We start from the raw sequence: 24,735 nt of genomic DNA, 5'->3' as shown, positions 1-24,735 counted from the left end.
GGCATGGAGATCAGCCACTCTGGGGACAAGCATACATGTGTGCTTGTGTCTTGAAATGCAAATCAGTGGTCTCTTTTCTCAGTACAGAAGAGAAAGGGAGGGAATAACGAAGAGCCGAGGGGGTGGGGAGAGCCCAGCAGTCCTGAGGCCAAGGCAGGTGGGTTTCTGTGAGTTCTAGACCAGCCTGGTCTACACTGTAAGACCCTACCTCAAAACAAGAAAGCTGCCTTTAATCCCAGCACTTGGGAGGCAGAGGCAGGTGGATTTCTGAGTTCGAGGCCAGCCTGGTCTACAGAGTGAGTTCCAGGACAGCCAGGGCTACACAGAGAAACCCTGTCTCAAAAAAACCCAAAAACAAACAAATAACCAAGAGAGCTGATTGTGGCGGCACACACAGGTAGATTATGCTGAAGAGGCAGACACAGGAGGGTGAGTTTGAGGTCAGGCTGATGGACTCACGTTTTTTTTTCTTTAAGGAAGGAAAAGCAATAGGGGAGGTGGAACCTCTGCCTCTCAGCTGTCTTTCCATTGGGCGACTGCACCCTCTGCCCAGTGGCCTTCCAGCTTCAGGCTGTGCCCCTAGTCCTTTGAATGTTTGCCCCTTCTGTAGCCCTGCGATCCGCTCACTTCTGCCACCCACCTCGTGCCACAGGTCCAAGCCTAGCCCTTTCTCTACAGGTGGTCTCTGTCTTGGAGGAGCTGGGCTCTTCCTTAAAGTTCTTCAAGATCGCTCCTTGCAGCCAGCTGAATCAGTCTTGTGCTTGCTCAGATAAGGACGTTAATTCCTTCCTTCCACCGTACCCTACCCAGGTCGGTGTGACAACACTACAGAAGACCCGGGATTCGAACTCGAAATCTCCAGAGCTGCCCACCCAGCCCAACAGCAGGCCCGCCCAGAGAAACAATGCGCACGCGCCTTCTCAGCCGCAACATACTCCCTCGCCCCTCCGTAATCCGCATGCGTGCTGAAACCAGACACCTCCATTTACGCATGCTCAATCTAACGCGCACGTTGGGTTCGCTTGCGCTCCCAGCCCGCGGCGCATGCGCCGAACCAGCAGCGCGGGCCCTGACTCGTAGGGCTGCGTACTGTGGCTTCCTCTTCTTCCTCCTCTGGGAGCTTCCGGGACGCCAAGGCCTGTTCCGGAATAGCCGGCACCCGCTTTCTCGGCCTCTCTCTTTCTCTGGCTGGTGACCTTCCGGCACCATTTACACGGCAGGTGGCTGTGGAGGACCTTCCCCGCCCACGCTGCACTCCCGTCACTCAGAGTGCGCGCTGCGACCCAGGAACTAATCTGCTCTGCCCTAGGTAAGGGGAAGGGGGGACGCCGCGAGCCCGGGAGAGGCGGGCGCGCCGACGGGGCGGGGCTTGGGGTGGGGCGTATTCAAGCCCCGCCCCCGCTCTGCCGTTAAAAGGTCGCTGGGCGGCTGGCCAATGGGAGTAGGAACCTGAAGGTCTCGGATTAGCGGCGCCTTTAGCTGGAGGTACAAATAAATTAATAGAAACTATAGCCACTGTAAAGTGTCCCTGTAGTACTGGTACGAGCCTTCTAATAGTATCGGGAGGAAATTTCTGGACACAGTCCCAAGGAAGCCGACACACACCTAGGGCCACCTTCCAAGTAGTGTTTACATGGAAATTGGATTTTGAGTTTCTTCATGCCTGAGTATTGGAAGGAGGCTCCATATAAGACTGCAAGTAGGGCCTGGAGAGATGGCTCAGAGGTTAAGAGCACTGACTGCTCTCGCATAGGTCCTGAGTTCAATTCCCAGCCACTACATCTGTAATGGGATCTGATGCCCTCCTCTGGAGTGTCTGAAGACAGCTACAGTGTACTTATATATAATAAGTAAATCTTAAAAAAAAAAAAAAAAAAAGACTGCAAGTAGACTAGGAAGCACTTAGAAAAATGGGTGAATAGGGCTGGACAAGGTGGCTCACACATGTAATTCCAGTAGTGTGGAACCAGAAACAGGAGGGTCGCCATGAGTTTGAGACCAGCCTGAGCTGCAGAACAGGACCCTGTTTGAGAGGGAGAGGTGAGGAGGAGGAAACAGTATTAAGTTGTGGAATGTGCCATGCCTCAAGAGTAAAGGCATTAGACCAGTTAAGAATTGGGGGTCTCCTGGAAAATCTTGCAAAGCAACTTGTCAATTCTAGAAGATTCTCCAGAAGAGGTGCTTTACATGGTAGAGGGGTGGGTGGGAAGATAGCTCAGTGTGTGAAGTGCTTGTTTGCAAGCATGAAGACCCAGGTTTGATCCCCAGCAACCACATAAAAAGTGGAGCCTGGCGGCACGATCTTGTCATCCCAGTGCTGCGGAGGCAAGCCTGGCAGATGTGCAGAGCTCCTTGGCCAGACAAAAAAAAAAATGTGGGGCTGGCAGGATGGCCAAAGAATTGACTTCCATCCCTGCAACCTACAGGATGGAAAGAGAAAATGGTCTCTCGGAAGTTGTCACCTGGCCTCCACAAATGTGATATGGCTCTGTGCCTGCTTGCACGCAGGCATGTGTATGCGTGTGTCTCACACACACAAGAAACCCAGCTCCCACCCCAACATTATGCAGATTAGACTTCATTCTGTGAGGTCAGAAATACCAGCTTAGTAGTTTGTGCAGAGCTCTTCCTGGAGAACCCTGGAAGCAGCATTACAGGTCCCAGATTGCAGGTAGATGGTGTCTTAGGTTAGGATCGTTCCCCACAAGACCTGATGAGTAGAGTCAACTACTGATTCCAGAACAGTGTGCAGATGGACACTTCCCTTGCCTGAAAGGAGGGTGGGTGGTCCCAGTGAACATCACTTCATTGTGAGGACAGGATCTCTATGGGGGCAGGGGATTAGACTCTGAGGCACTGGGGAGGTCGTCAGGAGCAGACAGTTAATTGCGGGGAGGAAGGAGTCCCAGTCTGTGGGGAGAGGGCCTTAGACAGTAAACAGTCATTTACGACCTGACTCATTCCAGCAAGCATCTGTTAGCAGGTCCTTGCCCTCCTTGGTCAGTCAAGTTTGTGGCTGTGGAGAGGTCACTCGGGCCTGAGAGGGGCTAGACAAGCCCCCACACGGCCAGCAAAAGTGCCTCGTCTGTCAGTTCCAGAGTGTGTCACAGGGGCTGGTTGATGTCATTGAGGCCTGAGGTGACGTGGGGAAGGGTTTGAGGGAACACAGTGTGAGGGCCAGACGCTGGGTTTGTAGGTCCTAGGGGGTCACACTGTCGCCACCTCTACTGCTTCTGTTGTTCACAGAAGGCAGCCATAGCCACTCTGTCACTGTGAGGCCAGATTTCAATGAGCCCTTATGTTTGGAAACAGGAAGACTGCAGATCTGCTCTGCAGGCCACAGTTTGCCAGCCTAACCTCTGGAGCCAGGGCAGGCAGCCCCGTAGTGTCCTGTGGGCAGCTGAGCACTCAGGGGTGTCCCTAGAGCACATTCTCTTGTAAAGACCCCAAGACACTTTCCCCGGGGGCCTGGAAGCTGATAACACCAGAGGTGGAGAGTGGGGTGCATAGTCCAGCAGTCCAGAACATGTTGGTCCACAGGAACCTAACGGAACCAGGTAGATAAAAGGGCTCGTGGGAGTGAGCCCCCCCGCCCCCACTGTCACCACACATGAATGGGTGGGTGATCGAGAGTCCTTCAACAGGGGGACTTGTTGCCTATGGGAAGGAGTCTGTCTCGTTTCTATGTGACTGTGCTCCAGTAAGTTGTACTCCTGTTGGACCACTTCAATAGTTGCAAATAGCTTTGGTCCCAAAAGAGAGACATAGATTTGTTTCTCACCGGCTTCAGAGGTAGGCAGTGTAAGGTTATCTGGGGACTACCAACACCTTGTGTCTTGTTTTACCATGATTTCCACTAAGCTGCCTTGAAGGTCAGGGTAGCTGCCTGAACCCCTTTTAGCCAAGAGGAGGAAGAGGCAAAAGACGCGTACCTGTTTCTGTAAAGGGAAGTTTCTGAATGCTTCCAAGCCACCCTTCTGTTGCCACACCATTGGGCACACCTAATTGCAAAAACAGCTTGAGAAGTGTGTTCTGGGTGCTGTGTGTTAACCTCACCAGAATGGAAGAAGTCAGCATAAACAGAAGGCCACTGGCAGCTGGCTGCCGCCACAGCCACACAGCTCCAGTTGGCTGTTTGTTCTCTGTGTGTATATGTGTGCAATTACATGCACATGCATGCAGTACCCAAGGAAGGCAGAAGAGGGCAGTGGTTCCCTAGAGCCAGAGATGCTGGTGAGCTGTCCTGTGTGAATGCTGGAAGTAGGACTTGGGCCTTCTACAACAGCCATGTGCACTTTGTGGCTGCTGAGCCATCTCTCCAGCCTCTGGTTTGTTTGTGGGTTTTGGGTTTGTGGTTGTTAAGAGTGGGTGGGTGGGTGTAACGAGTGCAGGTGTCTGTGGAGGCCAGAAGCACTGGTTACTGTGCGTGTGGAGTCAGTGCCTTCTCTCCTACCATGTGGGTCCTGAGGGTTGAACTTAGGGCAGGCTTGGTGGCAAGCACCTTTACCCACTGAGCGGCCTCACTGTTCCCAGAGCTTCCTTTTATGAAGAACCTCATGCAGTCAGGTGAGCCCATGGAGAAGCCTTCCCTTTGCACCAAAACCTCCTTTTTCCTTCCAGGTGACCATGTCGGAGTCTGGGCACAGTCAGCCTGGGCTCTACGGGATAGAGCGGCGGCGGCGGTGGAAGGAGCCAGGCTCCAGTGGCCCCCAGAATCTTTCTGGGCCTGGTGGTCGGGAGAGAGACTACATTGCCCCCTGGGAAAGAGAGAGACGGGTGAGTGCAGGATTCCAGCTTAGTAGAGCCCCTGCCACCAGCTCAACAAGGTTCCATCCAGGAGCAGTGGACATGTCTGTGTCCAAAGCTGCCCTCAGGGGCAGCAGGAGGGAGAATAAAGGGGCTGTTTTGATGGTCAAAGGAGACCTGTAAGGAGGTGACTTTGAGTAGGGACCTGGAGAAGGTGAAGGGACAAGCCATTTCAAAACCCTCGCTGAAGAACATTGCAGACAGACAGACAGGCTTGCGGTGTCCAGTGATGCTGCAGCAGGAGGGAGAACCAAGGGGAGGTGGCCTCAGATCCCACAAGGCCCTCACAGGGCTTGGGCTTTGACGAAGAGGAACTGCATTGGAGGCTTGACCCAGAACTGACCTCAGCTCCCATTTTAAGGAGTCGCATGTCACCACCAGCAGCACCTAGCATTATGTTCCCCTGCCTCTCTGGATGCTATGTCTCGGGGGGCTTCCCAGACCCTGGCGTGGACTGGGCCACATACAGCCCTTGGGGAAATGCCCTGGTCTTCCTGCAGCTGTCAGCTGTCATCCTGAAGAAGCTGCTCTGAGTCTTACCTTGTCTCAGACGGGGCTCCTCTCCACGTTCTGTACACCCTGCCTTAGATCTGACCTTAGCCTCTTTCTGCAGATCTTCTCTCTCTCTCTCTCTCTCTCTCTCTCTCTCTCTCTCTCTCTCTCTCTCTCTCTCTTCCATCCATCCATCCATCCATCCATTACTTAGATGCCCTGCCTCATGAGCTCAGCTGTCACCCTCAGCCTCCATCCTGCAGGTCTTCCCTCAGAGCTGTTCTTGCCAAAGCACTTTGTTCATCCTGGGGTTGTGCCGAGCCTATGAACCAATGGAGTGAGCGGGGTTTAAAGAGATACAGGTCCACTGAGGGTCCAGAGTAACCTCAGGCATAAGCAGGCCTGAAGCTTGGGCCTTGCCCCTCTGACTAGGGATCTGGTCTAGGAAAGTCCGTTAGCGCATGAGAGCAGGGCAGGGCCAAGGTTTGGCAATCAGGGTAGCAAGAATCCCAGTGGCTCCCACAGAGCAAGCATCTGCCACGTGTCAGCTGTCCTACTGGGTAATACACAGGCTGTTCCCCTCGTCCTATACTAGTCCTATGAGGGCAGAGCTCCTGCCCTACCCCCACAGTTGAACAGATAGGAGTAGGTTACCAGTTACTTAGGTTAGGTCTTACTTAGATTACTACTCTGCTGCTGGGCTATGTTCCCGCCCCATCTGCAAAGCTCCAAGCCCTCACTCCTTCCCATGGGGCTGGTCCAGCAGAGGAAACTGTTGGGAGTGCTGAGGATGTCAGACTGGAGTCAGGTAGCCAGCCGCATTCTGTATGGGTTTCTCAGCCTCATGGGCGTGGTACCAGCACCTGGGTATGTAGGTACTTTTCCTTTGCAACCTGCTTTTAATAAGTGTTCAAGCTCTCCTCTAGCCCACCACCCAGCGGAGGCAATGGAAGAGGAAAGTTATTAGGCTATGGGGGAAGTGGACCTGCTCAGCAATAGTTCTCTGGAGGAGAGCTCGATCTTCTTTGTCAGCAGCTCAGTCCCAAAGCAAACACCAAATACAGCTCAGCAGCTGCAGACACCAGACACAAACCAACAGCTGTAGCTCAATCCTGAGGAAACTGCAAGGCTGGCCAATCAGCCTGAGGGGAGACTACAGAAGCAGCAAGCTGCCGCAGGAACCCCACGAGCCTGCCTGCGTTTCTCTCAGTGGTGGAGGTGTAATATATAAGGCAAATCAATACAATCATGCCGTTATCGAAGAATAGCAAGGCAGAACCAATGCTCAGTGCTCATCCCACAGTCTGTGGGGTCATAGCTATACTCCTCCATCATGAGTCCTTTCACATCTTTGCTGTATCAAAATGTCCTTTCACCTGGGTCTGCTTCAGGAAAACATTATTTCCCATGTCTGCTTTAGCAAGACATCCTTTCGCACATCCTTTGTGTCCCCCAGCAAAACATCATTTGACATAACTGACTTTCCAAACAACCCAGAAGTTTCCCCTTCATGGGTAGGGTGGGGAGGCACCATGGAGGCTGTCTAGACAAACAGCTGTGTTCCCTCTCCTCAGGATGGCAGCGAAGACCCCAGCACTAATGTCATGCAGAAAACCCCCATCATCCTCTCAAAGCCCCCAGCTGAGCGGGTGAGTGTGGAGGACCTCAGGAGGGAGGCGGGAGGAGGGGATGATAGGAGGTCTCCCAAGTGCCCGGCAACCTTCTCACCCCACAGTCAAAGCAGCCGCCACCTAGTACAGCGCCAGCTGCACCGCCAGCCCCGGCCCCACTGGAGAAACCCATTGTGCTCATGAAGCCACGTGAGGAGGGGAAGGGGCCTGTGGCTGGAACAGGGGCTTCCACCCCTGAAGGTACTGTGCCCCCGCCCCCCACGGCCCCTGCACCACCCAAGGGAGAGAAGGAGGGGCAGAGACCCACACAGCCTGTGTACCAGATTCAAAACCGGGGCATGGGCACTGCTGCCCCAACTGCCATGGACCGTGAGTGAACCCCACAGGCTGGGCAGGGACCAGCTCCTGCCTCCCGGAGACCCTCACTGTCCTGTCTCCTCTCTCCATCCAGCTGTGGTGGGCCAGGCTAAGCTCCTGCCCCCAGAGCGCATGAAGCACAGCATCAAGCTGGTAGACGACCAGATGAACTGGTGTGACAGCGCCATTGAGGTACGGCTCCCCAGGCCCCGCACCTCTGTCCACACCCCTCCAGAACAGAACAGCCCTCGGGACCGGAGGGGGTGTCATCAGTCAGGCCTGAGTTTCATCCAGCTTAGAGGACTGGTAGTTGAGAGTCATGGTCTGTTGATAGTGTGAGGGGCGGTGAGCATTGAACCCGGGGCCTTGTGCTTGCTAGGCGAGTTTTCCCTGTTTCTTACTCTTGGTTCAGAAGTGGGGTCTTACTAAGTTGCCTGGGCTACCTTGAACTGCCTGTCTTCCTGCCTCTGCCTCCTAAATAGCTTGGATGGCAGGCCTGTGACACCAGGGCAGGTTGAAGCCCTGATTGCCCTGACATCTCTTGGTAAAACATCCCTGCTACCCTATACCCCAGAACTCCTGTGCCTTTGCACACCAGAGGAAGGTCCTGAGCCTGCTCCTACACTCCTAGGTCTAGCCCCATGCTGTCTTCACAGTACCAACCAGAGGCTCCTTCCCAGCAGCCCTTGCTCTAGTTAGAGCCTTACATTGCTAGGCCCACACACCTGTGCTCTGCTCGGGGCTTTTCCACAATTGCCCATGCTCTGGAAGGACTGCCCTTCTCACCTCTTAGCCCGAGCCTGTTAGTGCTACACACCAGGTCTGTGTGTTACCTGGCCCTGCCTGCTTGCTCCACAGTGGCCCTTTTCTGCAGTGATAAAGTGGCTTGTTTGAGCTACCTAGTGTGGCAACCTCCTCCACTGTGCAGGGCTACTGAGCAAGCCCTTGACATTGTAACTCCCTGGGGCTGAAGACAGAGTTGTCAATTTTGTTTCAGTTTAATGAAGTGAAATAGCCACATGGAATCCACCTATCACAGTGAACACCCAGTCCCGAGTAGTTTGGCTTTAAGGTACAGGGGCTCATTAAACCCTGGCCCGAGGCCTTTTTTTATTTTATTTTTTCCTGAGTCCCTCTGGTGATTCTGGAGAAGTGCCAGCAAATCAGTTGGCTTTTGGAATAGACTCCTTCTCCCCCTAGTGGTAAAGATCAGCAGAGCTGGTGGCCCCAAGGCGAAGGTCTCAGGTGTTTAAAGCTCCAGACACAGTTCCTTTCGCTAATCTCCTGCCACACGCCCTCCCTCCGCCTGGAGCCAGGGGCCTGACGTGGGTAGTCCTGTAGTCCTGTCTGCCTGCCTCTCTGTTCCTTCCCTAGAAGTACCTGGTTCTCAGCCCTCCGCTGCTATTGTTTCCTGCCCAGATCTTACAGGGTTAGCCTCCGTAGGTCGGTGTGACTGTAGACACCCTTCCACTTCTCAACCACGGGAGGCTTTCTCACTCAGCTTTTCCAGACACTAGGGCGTGGGTTCAGAGCTTACACATGAACCTGCCACAGCACTGCCCTTTGTCCAGATGAAGGGAGTGAGACTGACCAAGTGGGTGGGTGAGCCTACCAAAGGGGCCTGGCCACGCCTGTCAGGCTTGTGAGGCTCATGTTCCCCATTGCCCCCCAGTACCTGCTGGATCAGACGGACGTGTTAGTGGTCGGTGTCTTAGGCCTCCAGGGGACAGGCAAGTCCATGGTCATGTCACTGCTGTCTGCAAACACTCCAGAGGAAGACCAGAGGTGAGGGGCATGGGGCAGGGCTGGAGGAGGCCGGGAGAGCAGGGGAAGGTGACCGCCCGTGGGGAGGGTGGACTGGGTATCAGAACTGCAGGGCTCCTTCCTGGCCTCACCTTCAGAGATAGGAAGAGTGTGGGCTAGCTGAGTCTAGCTCCCAGCCAGGAAGGGGAATAAAGTCACTAAGGCTTTGAAAGGTGGTGGCTGCCGCAGGCTTGGTGTCAGATCTCCGGATCTGGTTGACTTCAGGCTAATCAGCTCCTACTATTTGAGTACATTTATCTTGTCATATTTTAATGCCTGTGGGTGTCGTACCTGTATGTATGTCTGTGTGCTACCTGTGTGCTTGGTGCCTGGGAAAAGGCTTTGGATCTGGAGCTGCCGTCACAGATGGTTGGGAGCCTCCTTTTAGGTGCTGGAAATTGAATCTGGTCCTCTGGGAAAGCAGCCAGTGTTCTCAACTCCTGAGCCATCTCGCCAGCCCCTCAAGTGGAGTTTGAAAGAATGAAGCAGATGCCGGGCGTGGTGGCACATGCCTTTAATCCCAGCACTTGGGAAGCAGAGGCAGGCAAATTTCTGAGTTTGAGGACAGCCTGGTCTACAGAGTGAGTTCCAGGACAGCCAGGGCTAGTCTCAAAAAATTTTTTTAAAAAAAGAAAGAAAAGAAAAGAAGCAGCTGGCACAGAGCCCAAAAGTTAAGGGTGCCTGGTGATCTGGGAGACAGGGCAAGGAGAGCCATGTGGGGGGAGCGGATCCTGCACCAGCCCAGGTCCTCCTGTGTCTCTGCGTACGGGGAAGGAGTAGAGAGGATACCGTGGCCTGTGCACGGGTCTTGAGTCGGGAGAGGTGTGATGGAGATAAATGGTAGCGTTAGAGGAGAGGTTAAGGAGGAGGGCCTGAAGAGCTGCGTCCTGACCCGGGCACAGACAGGGAAGCCTGGCCCTCCCACAGACAAGCTCTCCAGATACAAGTGGGACAAGTGACCCCTGTATGTGTGCATCACACATTAAGCCCTACACCCCTACCTCAGAGTGACCTGGCACACAGCCTAAGTCACATATGCCCTGTCTCTCCCTGTCATGCATACATGGTCACACACATGTCCACCAGGCTCTCCCTACCATCTCCTGAAGGCTGACTCAGCCCAATGCCTCTATCTGGACGCCACCCCCTCTCCCCTACACAACCGAGCAGGAGCAGGGAGGGCAGGGAGGAAAAGACCAAAGGACGACTCAGAATATGGGCTGGGGTGGGGAGTGTCTCAGGGTCACTGTTGCTATGGTGAACCATGATCAAGAGCAAGTTGACGAGGAAAGGCTTATTTATTTGGCTTCCTCTTCCGCATCGTAACTCATCCCTGAAGGAAGTCAGTCAAACAGAGCCAGAGCCTGGAGGCGGGAGCCGAATCACAGCACCTCTATGAAGAGCTGCTGCTTACTGGCTTGCTTCCCTGGCCTGCTCAGCTTGTCTTCTTATAGAACCCAGGGCCACCAGCCCAGAGATGGCACCACCCACAAGGGGCTGGGCCCTCCACATCAAGCACTAATTATGAAAATGCCTTACAGCAGCCGTTCTCTGTGAGTCTCAACTGTTTCAGGGGTTGAACGACCTTCTTTAACATGTTATGATTCATAACAGTAGCAAAATTGCAGTAATGAAGTAGCAATAAAAGTAATTTTATGGTTGGAGTCCCCGCAATATGAGAAGGTACGTTAAAGGGTCACGGCATTAGAAAGGTAGAGAAGCCCTGCCCTGTGGCATGCCTGCAGCCTGGTCTTACGGAGACGTTTTCTTAATTGAGGTTCTCTCTCAGATGACTTTAGCATGTGTCAAGTTGACATAAAACCAGCCATCACAATTGACCCTTGTCAGCTTGACAACAAACATCACTGTTAAACCACGACTGTTCTTTCTTATTGATCCCCAAGATCATATTAAAAACATAATTAACTTAAAAGTCCCACCATCTTTACAAATTCAAACACATTAAAAGTTAAGTCCCTTTAAAATATCCATCTCTTTAAAAATTCAAAATCTCTTAAAAGTTCAGAACCTCAACTGTGGGCTCCTGTAAAAATCAAAATTGAGTTAAATACTTTATTTCAAGAGGGAAGAACCAGGGCACAGTCTGAATCAGATGATAACCGGCAGAATGAATAATTCAGTGTACAGTGTCTGGGATTCACTCACATCCTCTGAGCTCCACCAAAGGCCTGAGTAACTTCTCCAGCACTGCCCTCTACAGCACACAGTGTGGCTTCTAGGCTCTGGCTGACTCCACTCCACTGCTGTTTTTGGTGGTCATCCCGTGGTACTCACTGGGGTCTTCTACTGTGGGGCTGCACTTTCACCATAGGCTCTCTTCAGAGCACCAAGCCTCAACTTCTTTGCATGATACCTTCAGTTCTGGGCCTTCAACTGTCACTGAGGCTGCACCTTCACCCATGGCCTCTCCTGGCCCCTCACAGTGCTAAGCCTCAGCTGGTCTCCATGACCCCTTCATGCCTTCAAGGCCAGTACCCCCAGGGTGATTCTTGCATTACCAAGTTTGGCACCAGTGCAAGGTACAACCTCGGCCACCTCTGGAACCCACTTGTGTGTGCTGACTCTTAGGAAGTATTTCCCAGAAGATTTCACCTCAGGGATTCGGGTTTCTTCTTAATCATGGCTAATTTCTCAGCTCCAGCCAACCAGCATCAACCGTCCCAGTAAGCAAAGGTTTCACTTCAGTGATGCTGGTCTCTTGTTAATCACAGCTGACTCTTCAGCCCCAGCTGACCACAGCCACAGAATTTTAATTCAAAACAAAAAATTGGCCCCAGTAGAGTCTTTCCACTTCCCTCTGAAACTTCCCAAGCCAGGCCTCCATCCCTTGCACTGATCTCAACATCCTTATCTGTCCAGCCTCCCAGGACAGCCCACTGAGGGTGCAGTGTAGCTGAGAGAAAATATTTAATCTCAGTTAGGGGCTTCTAACCTGCCTTTGATCATTCAGTCCCCAGATAAAAGACACACACTTTTATTATTTACAATAGCCTTTATCAGCACTAAAGCTAGGCCGATATCTACCCTCTGTGCTATTAAAATCTATTTCCTATCAATACCCCAAGTTATTACTTATATGTTTCATCTGAGCTGTTCTTAACCCCACTTGGCCAGTCCTCAGAGCCATGCTTTCTTGACTCCTACCCCATGGCTTGCATCTTCTCTCCTTCCTTCCTTTCTATCTCTCCCTGTGTACACCAGGAGAACCACCACCCCAGCCCTCCTCACTCCCTTACCCCCACCCCCACCCCCCACCTCGCTTATCTCAATTCTGCTCATCTGTAGGCTGTAGGCATTTTATTCACCAGTCAGAAGTAACTTGGAGGCAAGGTCATGTAGGTCACTTGGGTCTGTGTGTGGACTCTCTTGTCTCTTAGGGCAACCAGACCTTGCGGGCCCACACTCAGCATTACAATACATAGCAACAGACCAAACCTCAACACTGGCATTTGTATTCCAAAGTTCCAGAGTCCTTCCACAATCTTTCCCCAAAACATGGCCATGTCTGTCATAGCAATACCCCACTACCCTGGTACCCACTTATCTTAATCAGGGTTTCTATTGCTGTAATAAACACCATAACCAAAGCAAGCTGGGAGGAAAGGGTTTATTTGGTCTCTATATCGGTGTTAATCATTGAAGGAAGCCAGGGCAGGAACCTAGAGCAGGAGTTGCTGCAGAAGCCATGGAGTGGGCCTGGTTACTGGCTTGCTCAGCCTGCTTTTCTATAGAACCCGGGCCACGAGCCCACGGATGGGCCCGCCCACAGTGAACTAGGCCCTCCCCCATTTTAAACATGCCTTGTTCGCAGCCTGATCTTATGGAGGCAGTTTCTCAACTGAGTTCCCCTCCAGACACAGTAAGGGCCAAGCAGTCTCCAGGAGCTAGGGCTCGGCCTTCCACAGAGGGCGCCCTAGCGGCACAGACAAGTGTTCCGAGCCGCAGTTTTATTGTTGGATTTTATTGAGGGGTAGGGGTTGTGTTTCATTTCTTTAAGACAGGGTCTCCCTACGTAGCCTAGGCTGGCTTTTATGCCACAGTCCCTAGGGAAGGGGTCCATAGTTCTCACCAGGTCTCAGGGTCTGGTGAAAACCCAGAAAAGGTTAGGGAGCCCTGTTGCCTTGGCCTGGGGCTAAGAGGTCCCTCTGCCTCTCCATCCTTGCCCCTTGCCATCCTGTACTGTGCCACTGTAGCTCCTGGGAAGCCTCTTTCATGTCCCCTGTGCTCTGGGCTCTGTTACCATTTATACCTGTGTTGAGCATGCATGCAGTAGACTTTGGTTCCGGATCTTAGGTCCTGGAGGACTCACCTGATTTACAACCCGTCTCCCCCACTGCGTACCCAGCCCCTGCTCCCAGCTATTCTATCCTTTGACAGATGTCAAGACCCACTGGGCCAGTCTCTGTGCCTTCCCTCAGTTCAGCAAGTATGTAGTGAATGCGCCCTGTGTCCCCACCCCTGTTCTTGGTGCTGGGTTCCACGATGCCATAGCCTGCCTTGTGAGCTTGTTTTCTGGGACATTTGTAAAGAGAATCCATCTGGCACGGTGGAGCCATTTGGCATGCTGAGAATGATAACAGCCAGGCATGTGGTGCATGCCTATGGTCCCAGATTTCAGGAGGCAGAAGCAGAAGGATCAGGCATTTGAGGCCATCCTCAGCTACATAGTGAGTTCAGGGCCATCCTCAGCTACATGAGTTCAGGGGTCATCCTCTGCTAGATAGTGAGTTCAGGGCCATCCTCAGCTACATAAGTGAGAGCTCAGGGTCATTCTTGACTACATGTAAGTTCAGGGGTAGTATGAGTTACGGAGCAAGCAGAAAGGAGTCAGCTCAGTGATGGAGCACTTGCCTAGGCAGCCTGCCAGGTGAGGAACTATCGGTCTAAGTTGTTGCAGGGTGAGGAGACGAGAAGCCAAGGTGGGCCGTGCGGCTGTGCCCCTGAGCCACTCTCCATACGCTCCTGTAGTCCGCGTACACAGCAACACAGAGATGCTTCCACCCACACCTGCTCATTGCCCCTGTGCTCCGTGACTCTCCAAGCTGGTGCTCCTGGCTCTACCTGGCCTCTTCTTGCCTCTTGTGCTGCCCCTTGCTACAACCTGCTACAGCCCTGGTGTGCATCCTTCTTTCCTCGCACAGGCATGTCCTTCCCAACCCCCTCACCTTCTGCCCACAGCACTGCAGTTTCCCTCCTCACAGCAGATTCCCCACCCCACTGCCGTTCTTCCTATCCCATGGCACCAGAGCGCTCGTGATTAGTGAGCTAGACAGAAATGAGCTTGGGAAGGACACCCAGCTGGACAGAAAAGTCTTAGGAGGCAGCGGCCTTGTCTCCTCTGATGCTCTGCCTGGTGTCTGGCCAGTGCCAGCCATGTCAGGTGGGTTCTGTAGTGTTTGCTGAGGACGATGCCTGCTCCACGCACGCTTCTTCAGGACAGGATGTATGTGAGAGCCCCACCCCACCCCTGCCTCCTCCCGCCACCAAGGCAGGTGCTGTCACAGCTCTGTCATGAGGAGACCCGCTGACAGGAAGCGCAGCTTCTCTGCTGTATCCTGGTGTCCAGCACAGAGAAGGGTGCTTGGTGATTGGCAGCTAGCATCTACTTTGATGGTCTGAGGGCTTTCATGTATGTCAACCTCACAGCAGCCTTAGGCTTTGGGGCACAGAGTCAGATGGGTCTGTCCTTCAGCCTGCAGGCCACATATAACCCAGGCTGGCTATGGACACAGCCCAGTACAGGTTGTTAAATAACTTAAAACACTTTGCAGTTTTGTAGGTGAAATATGTAATTCTCTGTTTTGAAATTTTATTTTTTTTATTTATTTATTTATTTATTTATTATTTTTTTGGTTTTTCGAGACAGGGTTTCTCTTTATAGCTCTGGCTGTCCTGGAGCTCACTTTGTAGACCAGGCTGGCCTCGAACTCAGAAATCCTCCTGCCTCTGCCTCCCGAGTGCTGGGATTAAAGGCGTGCGCCACCACGCCCGGCGAAATTTTATTTTTATTTACATATGTATGTAGGTGCCCATGAGGCCAAAGGTGGTGAGGGATGCCCTGTTGCTGGAGGTGAGGTTGGTCGTGAGCCCTGGGTGCTGGGAATGAAGCCTGGATCCTCTAGAAGAGCAGTGCACACTCTTCACCACTGAGCCAGCTCCCTAGCCTGAGTGCACACTCTTCACCACTGAGCCAGCTCCCTAGCCTGAGTACACACTCTTCACCACTGAGCCAGCTCCCTAGCCTGAGTGCACAGTCTTCACCACTGAGCCAGCTCCCTAGCCTAAGTACACAGTCTTCACCACTGAGCCAGCTCCCTAGCCTGAGTGCACAGTCTTCACCACTGAGCCAGCTCCCTAGCCTGAGTACACAGTCTTCACCACTGAGCCAGCTCCCTAGCCTGAGTGCACAGTCTTCACCACTGAGCCAGCTCCCTAGCCTGAGTGCACAGTCTTCACCACTGAGCCAGCTCCCTAGCCTGAGTGCACACTCTTCACCACTGAGCCAGCTCCCTAGCCTGAGTACACACTCTTCACCACTGAGCCAGCTCCCTAGCCTGAGTGCACAGTCTTCACCACTGAGCCAGCTCCCTAGCCTGAGTGCACAGTCTTGAGTGTGAGCTTTGTGGATGGCAGCATTTGTGTCACAGTACCAAAAGTCAGACATACTTGGGTGGGTTGTATCATTGCTTCCATTTAAAAAAAAAAAAATGAGACAAGGTCTTGCTTTGTAGACCAGACTGGCTGCATAGAGATTAACCTGCCCTTGTTTACTGAGTCCTGCGATTAATATGTACCATAGTACCTGGCTATTTTTATTATTATTTACAATGTAGCTCACTCTGTAGCCAGCTAGCCTGGAACTAATGGAAGTCGGCTTGCCTTGACTTCTGGTACTGGGATTGAAGATGTGCACCACAACTCCCTGCCCTCATCATCTCATCTCCATTTTGCAAATAGCAAACGGGTGGGAGGGCTTAAGGACCAGGAGGACAGAGTTGAGCTCTGCAGCGTTGGGCTAGCTGTCTCTGCCTGGGAGCACATGAGCCTGCTGACTCCCTTAGCTGGTGGTGTAAAGTTGCGGGGTAACAAACATGTCATCATCCCCCAACTACGGCCACAGATGGTAGAGATGTAAGGCCTGGGGCTGGCAGAGAATCTCAGCTCCAGTGTCCACTTCTCAGGGTATTCTCTGGGGATGAGAGGAGAGGAGCCACACAGCCCACACAGCCCTCGTTTTCCTCCTCACAGAGCATATGTCTTCCGGGCTCAGAGTGCGGAGATGAAGGAACGAGGGGGCAATCAGACCAGCGGCATTGACTTCTTCATTACCCAAGAGCGGATTGTCTTCCTAGACACGCAGGTGCGGGCCCCAGCCCCTCTCCCTGCCCTTTGCTTCCTCTTGTCAGAGTGTGGCCTGAAGGAGCTCTGAGCAGCATGCCTTCAGGGGTGGCCTGGGGGCTGTGTGGGTCCAGATCCTGAACGTCAGCCTTAGCAGCCCTGTGACCTCTGCCCCCAGGCCTGGTATTACTTGACAGAAGCGCGGGCTCTACCTGTTGGGAGCTCTGAGGAGTCATTGTAACAGTCCAGGCACAGTGCTTGGCCAGCACCTGGGACGAGGTTCTTGCTCAAGCTGTCACTGCTGTTGGGTCGTGGAAATCTGGGCTGCTTTCCTCAGCTCCTGCTCCTCCAGTGCCTCAGCCTGGCATCAGGCATTGTGCACTGAGGCCTACTGGCTGCTGTCCTCTCCCTCGTGAGCAGTCAGCAGGGCCTCACTATCTCAGCCTGTTCTCTCCACTTGAAGCTATCTGTGAACTGTGCAGCCTTGCTCAGGTCCTTCCCCAATTCTGCTCCTGAGTTTCAGAAAAGAGGAGTCACACTGCCTGCCTGCCTGCCTGCCTGGGTCGTTCCTACAGTTCAGAGAGTAAAGTCTTAGCAGTTGTGTAAACAGGAGGTAGACCTGAGCTGGATGCTCTTGTCTGTCAGCATTGGGGACCTAGAACAGTCTCTATGCTGTTGCCTGTTTGCCTGGACCATGCCTCCCTTCTGAAGACTCCTGTGGGTCATGCTTCTTGGACATTTCCAGCCTCCGGTACCACTGCTGTCCACATCACCTCCATTGCTGTGTGACTGGCTGCTGTGTCTGCTCTCCCCATCCCGAGCATTTTGGGCTCCGGGCCTGGACCGTTGTTGGTATTCCCTCTTGGTGGAAGCAGGGCTCTGATGACGCAGAGCGGAAATCTGCCGCCTGAGGAGGGCATCATGCAGGGGATGCAGGGACCTGCATACAAGCTGGGCTGGGTCAGGGGCCAGAGGAGAGAGGAGAGAGGAACGTTCTGGGAAATAGGGCCAGACTGATAGCACCTTGCAGAATGGCTCGCACGCTGATGAGAGCCGGGGAGGCTGTCAGAGTGAGTTTACAAGTTGACTGCAGCTTTAAGGAGAGTTCAGAGCCGCTGCTTCTCCAACAGGCACTGATGTAATTTGTAAATCCGCACCAGGTTTCACACTAATCATTTTTTGACCTAAGTAATTATTTCAGCAAAGCTTTGGAAACACATGAAACAGCCAACAACAAAGAGTCTTTAAGGGGATGGGGCTCATTCAAGCTGTGTGAAATTTACCAGGAGCTGCCGTTGGGCACCAGGCACTGGAGAGCAGCAGGGCCTGGGAAGATGCGTCGGCTTTGGAGTGCAGTGGTTAGCTCCTCTTGCTGCCAGCCCTCTACTAGTTAGAAGTGGCCTGCTGTGCTGCTAGCAGGGTTTGCCTGCACTCTCAGAGCTTACCTCATGGTAACCCTGCCCTCCCCGTCCACCGTTCATTTTTTGCAGCCCATCCTCAGCCCATCCATCTTGGACCACCTCATCAATAACGACCGCAAACTGCCTCCAGAGTATAACCTCCCTCACACCTATGTGGAAATGCAGGTGAGGGCTCTCAGCGAACCTGCCAAAGGGGGGGGGGGCAGCTCTGGCTGAGGGTCACACCTGGCCTCAGGCAGTCACTTACTCACCTCAGGCCGGTGCCCCTCTGTGGAAGGCCGGCTGCTTCCTGCCCGGCCACACTTAGTTTTCACACAGCTGTAAGGAAACAGGCCACAGTGCTACACACAGAAAGAGGCTCGGTGTGCCTCGGCCCTGCCCTGCAGCGCTGCTGCCCTGCAGCCGTGTCCCTCTGCTTCCACAGTCCCTGCAGATAGCTGCCTTCCTCTTCACGGTCTGCCACGTGGTGATCGTCGTGCAGGATTGGTTCACGGACCTCAGTCTGTACAGGTAAGTGCTGAGACAGGGATGGAGCCTGAGGGACGGAGCCTCAGGCCAGGGCCTCGCCATCCCCCTCAGCAGCCGCAGGGACACTGCTAATGATTGTTGCTGTAGATGATCCCCACCGAAGTCCTCTGCTGTCTTCTCCTCGGTGGAGGGCTAGGCAGTGGTTGAGGCAGGGATGGCCTCTTCCTCCCTAGTCCTTCCCAGCCGGTTAGGTGTCCTCACACAGGTGCAACGCTGCAGACGAGCTTAGGAGGAGTGTCTGGCCACTCAGGTGAGGTCTCATGGCCTCCCACCCCTCCTGTGAGGGAAGTCAGTGGTCAGCAAGCCAAGCCATGGTCTTTTGACAGCGGACACAGCAAAGTCATGAAGATGGTGGTTTTATGTGAAGGAAAGGCCTGTGCGACACCCCTGCAAAGCAAACCCCTCCTTCCAGACCTCACCTCACTGGGAGTAGGCGGCAGAGCCCTTTCTGTGCTGCCCTATAGGGCTCCTCACCATCAGGAAGGACGCCCCGCATCTGGCTGGCCGTGCAGCTCAGTTGCAAGGTCCTCCACCTCGTGCTCCTTGTCCCGGCTGGAAGTGCTTCCTCCCTCCGGCCTTCCCTCCCCTGCCCAGCCCCCACCATGGCACATTGCCACTCTAGAGGGACCCCACAGGTCTGATGGCCTCCCTCAGTGCAGGTCCCAGCAGTACATGCAGAGTCTGACACAGGCTGGTGCAGAGTTTACGAGGCCGGGCTTCTTCAGCCATTGGAGTGTTGTTTTCCAGCAGCTGTGTCTGCAGCAGGCATGTGTGCTGTGGTAATTTTTTTACCCAATAAGCCCGTATAAAAATCACACAACCAGTTACTATATTTATAAGCTATATGCCTAGACTGGGCAGATCTATCACTATGCTAATTTATTCCTCAGCTGTGAGACTCCTTGTTACTTGTGGCTTCTCTAGGCCATCTTGTTCTGCTCCATCTTCCTTCCACCTCCTCTTCCTCCATCGCCTTCCCTCTGCCAGTCCCACCTTTCCCTTCCACTGCCGAGTCATCGGCTCCAGCCTTTATTTGGCCATTCAGAATGGGAGAAGGTTCAGTGAGATCACCTGAGTGTGTGATCTCTTTCTCCCCGGGGCAGCCCCTCTTGAGAAAGCAGAATTAACATCAAAATACAAACAGCACCAGGGTATCCCACATTTCCCCCTCCCTTCTTGTCCAGTTAAAAGGCTCTTTTCTCTCAGATATAAATTGAGCACAACCCTTACAATTACTAAATGGTAAAATATAATATGTACTTAACATCTAGTCCATCATATTTGTCAATTTAGATAAAGTGCTCTACCACCTATCCTAACTTAGAGAGATTACAATTCTATACCTGAATTATGCTCTGATTTGCATTGCCATCAGAAAAACCATCCTTTCAAGTGTATATCACATCTCTCAATGCTAAACAAGTTACGTTTGATTACGAGACTGTAACTAGTCTTCAATCTCGTCATAAATCCAAAAACAAATTAAATATTACCTGAAAATATGAGAAGCGCAAAACAAAGCTGCTTAAACTTAACCAGTTGAAGAGAGCCGACTACCTGGACCTAATTTCTTATAGCGTTAGAGCATTTGTGTTCAGCCTTTTGGCCCAGAGCCATGTGGAAGACCTAGCAATGGAGCAGGAATATGAAAGACTAGCTTACCCTGTCTTGGCAGAGATTAGGAATCAACTATCCCACATCTGTTTGTCCTCTTTAGACAGTATTTTGCCTGAAGATGAAATAGGCAATTTCTGTCCCATGGCTACCTTGCCATAATGAGCAACCTTGCCTGGAGGTAAAGATGTTCAATGTCTTCTTTGAACAATGAAGGGGGTGCTGTCAGGAGCAGACATGTCTCATGGTCAAGTGATCCTTAATATTGAAGTAACATTAAATGTCACATTCTGTGGATTTCTGATGTTTTTTAAGACTATCTATGTAAAGTATATCTGAACCATTAAGCCTTAACTCCTCTAGCCATTTCTATTTGAGTAAATTGAAAACTCTTTATTATAATTAGATCAGAATCTAACATAACCATGAGTTTGTTGTCTGGCTCTAAACAGTTTGTAGTAGCAGCTATTAGAAGGACTGGGCCAAAGCCGTGTGTTCTTAAGTGAGTTGCTCTTGAATATCCAACACTAGAGATGGGACCGAGTAGTGGGTCTCCCCAACAACAGAAAAGGTGTTGCCAGGCAGGGTTGTGGCCGTTTCTGAGTGACATGATTCTGGAGCAGCCCCTGCTTGCTCATTCATACAAGTGAAGACCCCCATGCATGCCAAGCACTGGGCACACAGGTGTGAAGAACACAGAGCAGGCGGCTCCTGTGGGACTTGTGTTCTGTCGGGACCATGGTCTGCAGGTGGGCCCTCGCCACTGCGGGTGAGCACTTAGGAGAATGCCCAAGTACTAGCAGTCTCCTTTCCCATTAGATAGCAGGTTTGTTTTATTTACTGTTACACACTTGGAAAATAGCACAGAGTGAAAATACATCCACATAAAGACCTGTGCACAGGTATTTATAGCACCTTTGTTCATAATGGCCGCGTGAAAGCAGCCAGCTTGCCCGTGAGAGGCTGAATAGATGAGGTAGGTCCACCCAGACAATGGAGTTACTCAGCAGTGGAAAGAGTGAGCTGTCAAGCCATGAAAGGAATGGAGGAACCTTAAATGCATATTGTTAAGAAGCCAGTGTGGGAAGGCTGCAGAGTGTGCGGTTCCTGGAGGAGGCAGAGCCTGGGTGCAGGACAGGGACTGGGGTGAAACAGCAGCACAGCACGGGGATCCCACACAGTCACCCACTCTGCCCAGTGCGCGTGCGCGCACACACACACACACACACACACACACACACACACGGAAACCCAAAGGTAGTGCACAATTCCTACAGGTGGCCATGGGCTGCTGTTGCATTGCAGGGCTGTAGCTCTCATCAGAATCTCAAGGGGAGTCCTCCCCAGAGGGTGGGAGGGTGTCCATGTGTGATCATCAGCCTTTTGCTCCACTCCTGCAGGTTCCTGCAGACAGCTGAGATGGTGAAGCCGTCCACACCGTCCCCCAGCCACGAGTCCAGCAGCTCTGCAGGCTCAGACGAGGGCACCGAGTACTACCCCCACCTGGGTGAGAGCCACTCTGGAGACCTGGGGAGTGTGAGGGGACAGAAAGGGTTAGCTGGGGCTTCCTCTCTGACCCACACTGTTTCAGTGTCCTTGGCATCCCAGGGCTGCAGAAACAAGCCCTGGGTTGGTGTGTGTGTCCCATGACCTGCTCACCCTCCAGTCCTGTGTCCTGCCTGCTCTCTGCATGCTCTGTCCTCCCTGATGCCCCTCTTCAAGGATTGTGCTTCACACACACACACACACACACACACACACACACACACACGCACACACGCACACACGCACATATGCACACACACAGTTCACACTTGCTGTGATCTTTTTTTTTTTTTTAAGATTTATTTATTATTATATCTTAAGTACACTCTAGCTGTCTTCAGACGCACCAGAAGAGGGCATCAGATCTCATTACGAATGGTTGTGAGCCACCATGTGGTTGCTGGGATTTGAACTTGGGACCTTCGGAAGAGCAGTTGTTACTCTTAACCACTGAGCCATCTCTCCAGCCCTGCTGTGGTCTTTCTAGCCTCCTTTGAGTCTCCCGTAACGTTCTTGATCACACAGCTGCCCTCGTCTCTTTCCATCAGGCTAGGGAATCCTATCAGGAAGGAATCAGGTCTGGCTTGTGTCTGGGTAGTGATCCCATGGTGAGGCCAGGCGCTGTCTGCCTCACTGCTACACCCTCCCGCCCAGTCTTCCTGCAGAATAAGGCACGTAGGGAGGACTTCTGTCCCCGGAAGCTACGTCAGATGCACCTGATGATTGACCAGCTCATGGCACACTCCCACCTGCGCTACAAGGGTGAGCATCCCCGAGCTTCTCGTAGATCGTATGCCACTCCCAGGCAGGACCCCCAGATGAGCCTTCCTGGCTGCCAGTCCCCCAGCCCAGCCCCCAGCTCAGGCTGCAGCTGAAGTGTCTGCTTTCCAGGGACGCTGTCCATGCTACAGTGCAACGTCTTCCCAGGGCTGCCGCCCGACTTCCTTGATGCTGAGGTCAACTTGTTCCTGGTGCCCTTCATGGACAGTGAAGCTGAGAACGAGAACCCACCTCGAGCAGGTAGAGTTACCCTAGGGGACACTGGGCCATGGGGAGACAACCTGCCCTGGGGCTGGGGCCTTTCTCAGGGCTGTGTGTTTCAGCACTGGAGAGGTTTGGGGAAAGCTGGTCTGAAGCAAAACTCTGAAATACCCACCCCACTGTTCCAGGACCTGGCTCCAGCCCCCTCTTTTCCCTCCTGCCTGGGTACCGAGGTCACCCCAGCTTCCAGTCCTTGGTCAGCAAGCTCCGCAGCCAGGTGATGTCTATGGCTCGGCCACAGCTGTCACACACGATCCTCACTGAGAAGAATTGGTAAGGGTTCTCTGGAGTGGGTGCATTGGAGGAGCCTGCTCAGTGCAACCTAGAGGTGGGGAACCTCAGTAACACCCAGCCCTCCCGGCCTTCTAATCACCTGCAGGGGACACTTGTGTGTCACTAACCCACTGGCCTCTCGGGCTTGATACAGGGTTTTTTTTTCTGGAAGAAATTTATGGCATGGTAGTTCATGTCTATAGTCTCAGCACTCAAGAGACTGAGGCAGGGGGATCATCATGAATTCAAGGCCAACTTAAGCTACATAGTGAGTTCCAGACCAGTGTGATATTCAAAGTGAGACCCTGTCTCAAAAACAGAAATTTAGGCCCAAAGGAAATGTCACATGGCAGAGTCACACACTTGTATGAACCCACTCAGTAGCCAGGAGAAGGATCAGTGAGCCTGGTTAAGCTTGGAGATTTACTCAAGGTCGTGAGTGCCCAACCTCGCAAATGCTGTGCTTGGCTCCCTCTGCATCATTCTGTGTCCCTCTGTCCCTCCTGCCTGTCTGCTGGCACCTTCCCATACCCTACTCGAAGCCCCGTCTTCACAGGGCTCCTGTGTGCACCCCACAGAGGAGCATTGCCTGCCTGGTCAGTTGGAGAGAGCTGACACACAGCAGAGTGGTGTGTCTGGTGCAGTCAGCGAGGAGTTGGGAGCACAGGCAGAGCCCACTCACCGAACCCTTAGGGCAAGGCTCAGGCTCCTGCCATTGTCTGAACCAGGGCCTGAGGGCAGGACAGGCCCCGGGCTGTGTAGCTGCTGTTGAATGAGTTTGTCCATCACAGTACTGGAGGGGAGGGGAGACACTATTACCACAGAGCACAACGCTAAGTGGAGACTTGGACCTTCATCCAAGTCCAGCCCTCAGCCTCCTTGGGAGAGGGCATAGAAACAGGGTGACTCCATCAGGGTCGACAACATTGTTGAAGGCTCTGGGAAGCTCACTTGTAAGCCGGAACTTATTTGGGCCTTAGTTTGCCACCCTGACTACAGACCTCCACCCACAGGTTCCACTACGCTGCCCGAATCTGGGATGGGGTGAAGAAGTCCTCAGCCCTGGCAGAGTACAGCCGCCTGCTGGCCTGAGGCCGAGGGAGGAGCAGCATGCAGGGAACTGCCCTGTCCTGTGGGCTGTCCTGTGGACAGTGAGGGCACAGCCACCCTCCAGCAAGGGAGGAGAGTGACAGAGGCCTGGCAGAGGGATCGTGGCTTCCCGCTGAGAGACGTGAGGTGTCTGAGGCCAGCCCCTCCCTCAAATGGGGGGCTGCTCACAGGGTGACGAAGAGATCCCACCCCGAGCCTGGTATGAGCAGCCTTTCCCAAATCTCCATAGAGACCAGCAGCAGCAGGAGGAGGAGTCAATGTGCCAGGAAGCCTGACCCCACTGAGTCTGACTCCAGGCCTTCCGTGGGAAACAGGGTTGGGGCTGGAGAGCTCTTCAAGGCGAGGGTCTGATGGTTCGAATAAATGTGGTCACAGAGCCTGCTCTGGGGTTTGTTCTTTCTCGAACAGAGGGCAGCTAATCCTGTTACTAGAGCCTACATAAAGACAATGCCTGTCTTAGGCTAAAAAGGTAGAATTGTCAAGTGCAGTGACTTGGCCTATAAACCCATCAGGAGATAGAAACAGGATCAAGAGTTCAAGGCCAGCTTCAGCCTACCACATGAGACCCTGACTAAATAAATGAATAGATAATAGGGCCATCATGTAACATGCTGTGTTTGCCCATAGCCCTTCTCTCGCCCTTATGAATTGACTCTTAGAAACAGCTTGGATATCCCTGGCCTCAGACCCCAAACAATGTGTGCGCCGCCTCTGCTCACTTGCACATGGTGGTCCTTCTTGGTTCTGCTTCCCAA

General features: G+C 53.0%; 1 protein-coding gene across 3 annotated transcripts; it reads left to right on the top strand.

The window, feature by feature from the left end:
- Nucleotides 1–1,031: 1,031 nt before the first annotated feature.
- On the top strand, nt 1,032–24,361 carry Smg9 (SMG9 nonsense mediated mRNA decay factor). Of its 3 annotated transcripts, none has more exons than XM_029480088.2 (14): nt 1,032–1,309; nt 4,621–4,776; nt 6,873–6,947; nt 7,043–7,298; nt 7,381–7,478; nt 8,959–9,071; nt 16,359–16,470; nt 17,939–18,034; nt 18,294–18,379; nt 21,412–21,518; nt 22,211–22,318; nt 22,448–22,576; nt 22,726–22,870; nt 23,884–24,361. In XM_029480088.2, exons 2-14 carry the CDS (start codon nt 4,627–4,629, stop codon nt 23,960–23,962), a joined length of 1,554 nt encoding a protein of 517 aa, XP_029335948.1. In that variant the 5' UTR covers nt 1,032–1,309; nt 4,621–4,626; the 3' UTR covers nt 23,963–24,361. The 3 variants fall into 3 exon arrangements, with proteins under 3 accessions (XP_029335948.1, XP_021022457.1, XP_021022458.1); XM_021166798.3 differs by having other exon boundaries at nt 1,033–1,309; nt 7,034–7,298; XM_021166799.3 differs by lacking the exon at nt 1,032–1,309 and adding an exon at nt 1,394–1,485 and having other exon boundaries at nt 7,034–7,298.
- The last annotated feature ends 374 nt before the right edge of the window (nt 24,362–24,735 follow it).

This window comes from Mus caroli, unplaced genomic scaffold (genome assembly GCF_978045245.1).
Source record: "Mus caroli unplaced genomic scaffold, Mus_caroli_1 scaffold_8, whole genome shotgun sequence".
Taxonomy (NCBI): Eukaryota; Metazoa; Chordata; class Mammalia; order Rodentia; family Muridae; genus Mus; species Mus caroli.
The sequence above is the reverse complement of the archived record's forward strand: the minus strand, read 5'-3'. Positions and strand labels throughout refer to the sequence as shown.

Bases quoted from the DNA above. Each gene is read 5' to 3' on its own strand.
- Smg9 (XM_021166798.3), top strand. From the start codon at position 4,627: ATGTCGGAGTCTGGGCACAGTCAGCCTGGGCTCTACGGGATAGAGCGG. The intron at 7,479-8,958 runs GTACGGCTCCCC...ATTGCCCCCCAG, and splicing joins GGTGTGACAGCGCCATTGAG to TACCTGCTGGATCAGACGGA. The intron at 9,072-16,358 runs GTGAGGGGCATG...TCCTCCTCACAG, and splicing joins ACTCCAGAGGAAGACCAGAG to AGCATATGTCTTCCGGGCTC.